Genomic DNA, 9195 nt, shown 5'->3' with positions numbered 1-9195 from the left:
CATCACTTCTTCCTCTTTTATAGGACTTTCCACACCCTGTCTTACTTTCTGGGAGCAACAGGAAACAGTGAAAAAGGGCAGAAAAGCCAGAATTTGAGTTTGCTCAGTGACCTGGTACATATTACTTCCCGTCGGTCTTCTTATCTGTAACAGGAGAATGAGCAGACCTGCCTTCAAAGTGTGATGTGAAGATCAGTTGACGGTTGGTTGGAAGGTGCTCAACAAAAAGGCAGGCATTAGTGTTCTGTTTACTGGTTGTCTATTTTGTCTCCTTGCTGCTCCTGGTCCCTCTCCACCTACTTCCTTGAGGACGCTGATCAGTTGTAATTCACTTTTGGATCCCCACCACTTAGCTTGGCCAGACACACAATTTCATGAATGGATGAATGAATGAACGAATCAAGGAGCTTCCACGGCCGCAGCGGGCGCGTCGGGGCCCCGCCCTCTTCCGCTCTCCGCCCCCTCCCACCCCCACCACGCGGTGGGGCCAAGGGCGGGTCTCTCGCGACCGTTCGCTGGCGCGTGCGCGGGAGGCGGCGCGCGGCCAGAGGTGGCGGGCGGGCTCCCGGTGCGCGCGCGCGAGGGGAAGGGAGGGGCGGGGCCGGGCTACAGGCAAGCTGTTGGTGTCTGGCTGTGTAGCCGGCTGCTGCGGTGGAGGCGGAGGCGGAGGCGGCGGCGGCGGCGGCGGCTGCTGGCCGCCCGAGCGTGCACCGGGTGGGAGAAGAAGACGCTGCGGCGATGTTGCCGCCTCCGTAAGGAGAGCCGAGGAGGCCGCGGCTCTTGAGGCCCCAGAAAGCGCAGAGGAGCTGCTGGCTGGGGTCGGTGGCTTCGGGCGCCCGCCGGGCCATGGTGGCCGCGGGCGGTGGTTGGCGCGGTAGCGCCGCGGCCCGGGGCCGTTCGGGTCCGGGACATTCGCTGCGCTGACGCCCAGGGCCCAGCCGCAGATATGAAGCGGAGCCGCTGCCGCGACCGACCGCAGCTGCCGCCGCCGCCGCCGGCCGCCCGCCGGGAGGATGGGGCTCAGCGGGCAGCGGAGCTGCCCCAGCCCCTGCCCTCGCGCCGGCGAGCGCCGTCCGGGAGGCAGCTACTGGAGGAGCGGGTGGGGCCCGCAGGGCCCGAAGTCAGGGAGCAGGTAGCGCTGGCCGGGGTCTCGGAGGGAAGGGTTGGGGAGGGGGAGCCTGAAAGGGAGCGATGGGGGAGGGCGATCTCAGGCGGGAAGACTTGGGCTGGGGCGTTGAAGGGGTGGGGACTGAATAGTTCGGCAGAAGGAATGGGAGGTCTGGAGAGGCAGAAAAATGGGGAGTGGAGAAGTGGATGGAAGTGATGGTCTGGGGTTGAATAGGAAATGAGGGAGTAGGGCTGAAAAATGGTCCTGTGGGGCGTTTGAGGTTAGGGGTTCTGGATGGGAAGAAGGGACGCTAGAATGTGGGCTGGGAGTAAATGAAGTGCAAAGAATAGGCTTACTAAAGAGGTATGGAGGAATTATCCAGAGGGGCAAATAGTCAATAATATAGTAAATGTTATCCTACTTTCTAGAGGTTATGCTGACAGTTGTGAAAACGGGTGTCATTCCTAAGCATTCTCTGATTTGGCCATCGTTATAGTCGTGTAGGAATATGTTCTGAAGCATTGTTAAAGTTTCTCTCCAGTAATGATTCATTTCACGAGAAAGCAGTTTTTAAAACATGTGCTTTGGAGATGCATGTGTGTAATCCCAAACCCAATACTGTGAACAGAGAATTCGTGGATATAGTCTCTGCCTTCTAGGATTGTACCACTGAAAACACCTTAGTGGGAGAACACAGATAGAAGTGTAAAAAGTTCATGGAGTTTCTGAATGGACAGGATATGTTTATATAGTTTATTAATCAAGTGTAGGTGTATTTAGAAGTAGGGGATAAAGGTCAGTTTTATCAGGGAGGAGAAGTTGTCACTAGTAGCTGTAGGAAGTTCAGTGAAAGGAGAATATGTGGTTCTTGATCTTGTGGGAGTTACAGAAAAATGTTCTGTAGTAATGAACTCTAGTGACAGCTTCCCTTTCGCACACTCTACTCTAGACCCTAGTGACTTCATCTTTGGATCTTTGAAGAGTTCTGTTAGGTCTTCTGCCTTTTTCCTGTATGTTAAATAAGTATTTTCCTTAGACATCATTCTTTATTATATAGTTTCAGTGATGCACGTTAGCCCTTGGACTTTTCCCTCCCTTTTTAAAAAAAATTTATTTATTTATTTATTTTTGGCTGCGTTGGGTCTTCGTTGTTGTGCGTGGGCTTTCTCTAGTTGCTGTGAGGGGGGCTTCTCTTCGTTGTGGTGCGCGGGCTTCTCATTGCAATGGCTCCTCTTGTTGAGGAGCACGGGCTCTAGGCGTGGGGGCTTCAGTAGCTGTGGCACGTGGGCTCAGTAGTTGTGGCGCACGGGCATAGCTGCTCTGTGGCATGTGGGATTTTCCCGGACCAGGTCTCGAACCCGTGTCCCCTGCATCAACAGACAGATTTTCAACCACTGCGCCACCAGGGAAGCCCCCCTCCTTTTGTTTTTTTATCTTGTATTCTCCACCTAGTCCTGAGTAGACTGTGCCATTTCTGCCCTTGCTTTCAGGCCACTGAGCATTGTCCTCTTACTGGAATTTCCTTCTTCATCCTTGTGTTTTATATTCTCTGCAGTTCCTATTTGAAACACTTAAAAATGTACTTAAAGCCCAGATCCTTTCCTGACTCAATTTACCTGGTCTAATTGACCTTATCACATGCTTCACTAAAGAGTTCAAGGTAACTTGATTTCTCCCTCTTCTCTATCTCAGGATTTCTGTGTTCTCTCATCTTTTAAATCTCAAAGAAGGAAGTATTCATCCTCTTTTCCAAGGCTAATCCCTCTATGTTCTTGATTTCATTCCCTCTCATAGGCTGTAGGCCCTTGTTATGTATGTTATTTTCTCTTTGTCTTATACCTCAAATAAAAACAAAACAACATGATTTCCCTGAGTTTTGTAACCTACCTAAGCTACTTTGTAATCTCATTTTTGTTTTACCAGCAACCTTCTTGAAAAATGAGTTTGTATTCACTGTCTCAGCTTCTTCACCTTGTATACATCCCCCATATTGTGATTTGGCTTCTACAAATAAATTCCCCCAAAGTGTTGTCTTCAAGGTTACCAGTAACTTTGTGTGTTTGTTTATTTACTTTTTAATTGAGATGTGACTTATCTACAGTGTGCAAATCAAAGGTTCGTTCAGCCCATGAACTTTTACAGAATGAATACACTTATGTGACCACACCTCAGATCAGGATGTAGAACATTTCCAGTACCCTAGAATGTTCCTTTATACTTTCTCCCAGGTATTACCCTTCTCCAGAGGTAACCACTCTCCCAAACTCTATCACCATGGATTAGTTTTGCCTCTTCTGAACTTCATGTAAATGGAATCGTACAGTTTGTACTCTTTTGTGACTAGATTCTTTCATTATGTCTGTGAGATTCATCTGTGTTGTTGCTTTTAGAAAAAGCTTGTTCTTTTTCATTGCTGTGTGATTTTCCATTGTGTGATTATACCATGATGGATACTAAAACTTTTCCTTTTTTTTTTAATTAAAAAATAATGTGTGTTGGGGCTTCCCTGGTGGCGCAGTGGTTAAGAATCGCCTGCCAATGCAGGGGACACAGGTTTGAGACCTGGTCCGGGTAGATCCCACATACCACGGAGCAACTAAGCCCGTGCGCCACAACTACTGAATCCCGTGCGCCTAGAGCCCGTGTTCCGCAACAAGAGAAGCCACCGCAGTGAGAAGCCTGCACACTGCAAGGAAGAGTAGACCCCACTCACCGCAACTAGAGAAAGCCCACGCAGCCATGAAGACCCAACGCAGCCAAAAATTAAAAAAAAAAAAAAATTTGTGGCTATTTGTGAAAAGTTTTCATTGTGAATTACACAGAGAGATGCAGCAGTCCCAGGGACCTTTAAATGATTAAATATGATAGCCTTTCCCCATTCCTCATCTTCTCTGACCTCTGTGAACTATTTGTCACTCTTGACCATGTGTTCCTTCTTTTTTTTGTTTTTCTCTTTATTAGGTGCATTCAAGTGTACAATACAATTGTTAAACGTTTCTGGTGAAATAAACGTCAGTTATTTTATAGTGAGCTTTTATACTACAATTATGCATTTTAAAGTGTCTTTTATCTGATATTAGTATGACCACCTCAGCTTTATTTTGATTAATTTTTGCATGTGTTCCTTCTTGATATTTTCTTCTCTTTTGTCATAATGTCCATTCTACTCCTGTTACTCTGACTGCTTCTTGGGTGTCTTTTACTGTTTTCTGTCTCTGTCCCCAATATGTTCCTTGCGGATATGTCCTCTGTCCTTAGCTTTTTTCTTTTGGCCACACTGTGCAGCTTGGGGGATCTTAGTTCCCCCACTAGGGATTGAACCCGGACCCCCACAGTGAAAGTACCAAGTCCTAACCACCGGACTGCCAGGGAATTCCCAGCGTTTTTCTTAATTGTACTTTGTTTTTTAGCAGGCTTACCCTATTTGTGGCAAGTGCTTAGGATGTATAATAGGGTCTGTAGTTCTCTTTGTTCATAGCATTGTGTCACAGAACCTCCTTGTAGAGTGATCTGAGTCTCTAGGCCTGACCTCTTTCCTTAGCTCTACATTTCCATTTCTGGGCTTAATATTTCCACATTAGACCCTCAGCATTTGTGATCTTAACATTTGTGATTTTCATAAACTGATAGTGTCCTTGAAAGTCCATAACTAGAAATTATTTGATGTTGAAAAGTTAAAGATTTCAGTTTCGTGTGTTATGAGGCTGGATGGATTATTCCATTCATTCAGGGAATAAGAACCTAGCTGATCACCAAGCATCTACCTTTCACAAATGACTTTGTTCTCCATTTCTCATGATACGGAATAATGCTTGTTACATGTTATACCATGCTGGTATTTAGGAATAATTTCTGAACAGGATGCAGAACTTGGATCTCTAGCTCAGTGGCTTACTGTATCATTGAAATAGAATCCATTATTTCTCCTTTGAAATGTGGTCTCCCCGTGTCTTTCCTTTTTCTTGTCATCAGACTTGAAATTATATCCATGGTCTTTGACTTTTCCCTCTCCCTTGACCCCCTTATCCAGGTTCTGCTGATTCTGTCTTCATAACATCTTTCAAATCTTTGTTCTCACTGTCATCACCTTAATTCAGCATTTATAAATTTTTGTCTTGGTTGTTGTAATATTTTAACTGCATTTACTTGTTTTTAGTCTTTTAACCTCTGATTTATTCTGCATTCTAATTAAAAAAAAGATTGGAACTCCTTGCCTACCTGAGTTCCAGTGATAGATAAGTATTTGTTAAATGATCATTTTATTGCTTTATCTTCAGAAACTTTCATTAGCTTCTTGATACCATAGAATAAAGTTTGAAGACCTTGGCATTCAAGGTCTACTTGATACTTATCACTTTTTATTAGAATCAGAGTTAGAGGCCCCTTCTCTTGGTTCCCAAGACTTTGCTTTGTCTCCATTGTAGCGTACATTATTGAAATAGTTTGTCTCTCTCATAAGTAAGTTCTTTGAGGCCCAGACTCTTTCATTTACCTAGGGCCTAGTATGGTATTTGAAACATAGTTATTAGTCTGAATATTTATTAGAAACATAGATATGTGTGCTGGCACTTGAAACATGTATTTCCTCATTCTGATTGGCTGTCAGTCTCTCATCAGAGAAAAAACTCCTCAGAGGCTGTTTTATTCATCATTATACCAGTCTTTAGTGTTTTAACTGGTACGTAATGGACATTCAGTAAATATTTGTTTACTGCTTAGGCATTTTCATAAGTACATATATATTTTAAATTTATTTATTTATTTAATTTATTTATATTTGGCTGTGTTGGGTCTTTGTTGCTGCGTGTGGGCTTTCTCTAGTTGCAGCAAGCGGGGGCTACTCTTCGTTGCAGTGTGCGTGCTTCTCGTTGTGGTGGCTTCTCTTGTAGAACACGAGCTCTAGGCGCATGGGCTTCAGTGGTTGTGGCACACAGGCTCAGTGGTTGTGGCACACAGGCTCAGTATTTGTGGCTTGCGGGCTCTAGAACTCAGGCTGAGTAGTTGTGGTGCATGGGCTTAGTTGCTCCAATGGCATGTGGGATCTTCCCGGACCAGGGATCAAACCTGTGTCCCCTGCATTGGCAGGCGGATTCTTAACCACTGTGCCACCAGGGAAGTCCCCATATATTTATTTTAATTAATCATTCATCTGAAAAGCTCTGTCTTCTCTGTCTTTGCCCATTAAAATTCTACTCAAGTTTCCAGGCCTAACTCATGCCACAGAAACTGTTCTGTGAAGTTGTTTTTCCATGATTGGGCTGTAGTAAATAGCACTTCTATCCTTCTGTATTCATTTTGTATTATTTCATATCTGCTTTTAAGTTGTAAATTACTGAGGGTAGGAACTATATCATCATTTTATCTATCATAATGCATAGTCAAGGGCTTTGTCACAATAGATGTTAAGTAGTTACTTGTTGACTGAATGAATTATTTGTGGACTGAATGAATAGAAAAAGATTAAAATATTTTGAATTTTGAATTCTCTTGGCATAATTAAGGAATTTTCAAAATTATTTTCATGGAAATCAGTATCTTCTCTTTATTCTGCACTATAATATTAGTATACGGGCAAAAGCATGGGGCACAAAACATACAGAGGGGAAGCTGCATATATTGTGTAGGGAACTGTAATCAATTTAGTATTGTTGGAAGTTGAACTTGAAGCTATAGATGTTGAGTTAAGAGACTAAAGGAGCCTAGATTGTAGATGGTCTTTAGTATTATGTAAAAAGATAGTAAGTAGGGAAGCAGGGTGGTCTTTCTTGTTTTTTAGCTGGATTACTCTGGCAGCTGTGTGGAGGATACAATGTAGGACATGGTGATTGAGACATGGGCATTTGAGAATTTTTCTGAGTTTTCAATACAGAATGTCTATTTATTTAGTTAGGCTGCGCTGGGTCTTAGTTGTGGCACGCGGGATATTTAGTTGCAGCATGTGGGCTCTTAGTTGTGGCATGCGGACACTTATTGTGGTGTGCATGTGGAATCTGATTCCCCGACCAGGGATCGAACCCGGGCTCCCTGCATTGGGAGTGTGGAGTCTTACTCACTGGACCACCAGGGAAGTCCCTCAATACAGAATGTTTATTGGCCCTCCCTTCCCTCTTGTCCAGAAGTAATATGAATAAGGGCCAGCTCCTGAAAACCTGTTACCTTTGGAAGATTTGATTTCATCAGAGGTACTGGGAGCAGAGAGCCTGGGATGGTTGAAGCAGGTTGGACAGTGTTTCCTGATGAGGGCAGGACACATCTGCCTCCAGATTTTTCCCATCTTTGTTTTACTGGATGCCCATAGCCTAAGATCAACCTAAAAGCTTTTTCCACGCCAGTTATTCATGGTGACCTATGATCAGGACTGTGAGAGGCAGCTTAATATTGGAATCATTATGCCTCCTTTATTGCTGGTCTTAGCTGCTTATGATTCTCTGCTAAATTTGCCACCTAGCTTTGTACTTTCTTGATAAAATCCCTATGGCACCTTGGTAATTATTACTTTTTATCAGCAGTTATTGGTTGTTTTTCTTCATTATATACATACTTGGGGTTCCAAAGAGTTTTGAAAACCAGGTTGTTGGGTCAAGGGCTAGCCCTGGGGGAAGAGGAAAAAGTCCTCAAGGGAGAGCAGAGACTAGACGTTATTGGCAGTAAGGACTTACACAAAATGCATTGTTAGTCAGACATAGTTGACCACCTTTTTGTTGTTCCTCATTGTTAACTCCCAAAATCTTTTCTCTGCACTGTAGCCATGTGTACAGTGGAAGTACAGTAAATAATTGATGGGGAAAATTGACATCAACCTGAGCCTCTTACTTCCATATTCATTAGGTACTTTTCATCTTTACCAATAATTGTTCTGCCTCTAAAATCTTAGTTTTGAGCTTGCCAGACTCTGACCTTCACATCATCTTCTGTTTCTCTAGCTCACATTTATTTTAGGATTTCCTCTCCAAAAATTGTTCAAACTCTTTGGAACCTCTGGTCTGTTGATTTTTTTAAAAAAAATAAATTTATTTATTTATTTATTTATGGCTGCATTGGGTCTTCGTTGCTGCATGCGGGCTTTCTCTAGTTGCAGCGAGCAGGGGCTACTCTTCATTGCGGTGCACGGGTTTCTCTTTGCGGTGGCTTCTGTTGTTGTGGAGTATGGGTTCTAGGTGGGCTTCAGTAGTTGTGGCATGGGAGCTCAGTCGTTGTGGCTTGTGGGCTCTAGCGCGCAGGCTCAGTAGTTGTGGCGCATGGGCTTAGTTGCTCCGTGGCACGTGGGATCTTCCCAGACCAGGGCTCGAACCCATGTCCCCTGCATTGGCAGGCGGATTCTTAACCACTGAGCCAGCAGGGAAGTCCAGACTACCTTTTCATTGTCAGTCACCTCATGCCTCTACTTTCCTCCTTGTCCAACTTAACATTTCATGGGCTATCATAATTACTGCTATGCATGTACCTTCAGTACCTTCTATCATACCTGCTTGAGAAAATTCCAACCATGATTAAACCAACTCTGCCTGTTCTGCCCTTGTGTCTAGGCAGCTGAATGTGGCTGGAGGAAAACACAACGATGCTGACATCTAAATTTGTGATCATGAACCTAAGGAGTCTTTCAGAAATGACAGTCAATCCTATGACATTCCCTAGTCCATTCACTTTTTTTTTTTTTTTTTTTGGTAGTGCCACACGGCTTGTGGGATCTTTGTTCCCCGACCAGGGATTGAACCCAGGCCCTCAGCAGTGAGAGCACGGAGTCCTAACCACTGGACCACCAGGGAATTCCCTCCATTCACTGTTAAATGATAGTTTAATCGTTCTCCTCAAACTTCTAGCACTCTATTTGTCCTCTTTACTCTCAGTTGATGTCCTTGCTTCCTGTTTCACTGAAGAAAAAACAAAGATAATCCTACAAGCTCCCATTACAAGTCACCCAACCTACCTATATCTGTACCCGCATTCTTTTTTTTTTTTTTTTTTTTTTGCGGTACGCGGGCCTCTCGCTGTTGTGGCCTCTCCCGCTGCGGAGCACAGGCTCCGGACGCGCAGGCTCAGCGGCCGTGGCTCACGGGCCCAGCCGTTCCGCGGCATGTGGGATCTTC

At 44.5% G+C, this 9195-nt stretch overlaps 1 protein-coding gene across 5 annotated transcripts in view; it reads left to right on the top strand.

Moving 5' to 3' along the window:
• Window positions 1-946: 946 nt before the first annotated feature.
• The window catches only part of MAST2 (microtubule associated serine/threonine kinase 2), a gene marked incomplete at both ends in the record, with an annotated part of 203511 nt that continues 195262 nt past the window's right edge, over window positions 947-9195 (top strand). For all 5 annotated transcript variants that reach the window (XM_082833898.1, XM_082833895.1, XM_082833897.1 and 2 more), the window contains one exon: window positions 947-1132. In XM_082833898.1, coding sequence (XP_082690024.1) covers window positions 947-1132 — 186 coding nt within the window. The remainder of the gene's footprint in view (window positions 1133-9195) is intronic.

This window comes from Leucopleurus acutus, assembly GCF_964270905.1.
Source record: "Leucopleurus acutus genome assembly, chromosome: 2".
Classification (NCBI taxonomy): domain Eukaryota; kingdom Metazoa; phylum Chordata; class Mammalia; order Artiodactyla; family Delphinidae; genus Leucopleurus; species Leucopleurus acutus.
This window is presented reverse-complemented; position numbering and strand designations above follow the sequence as displayed.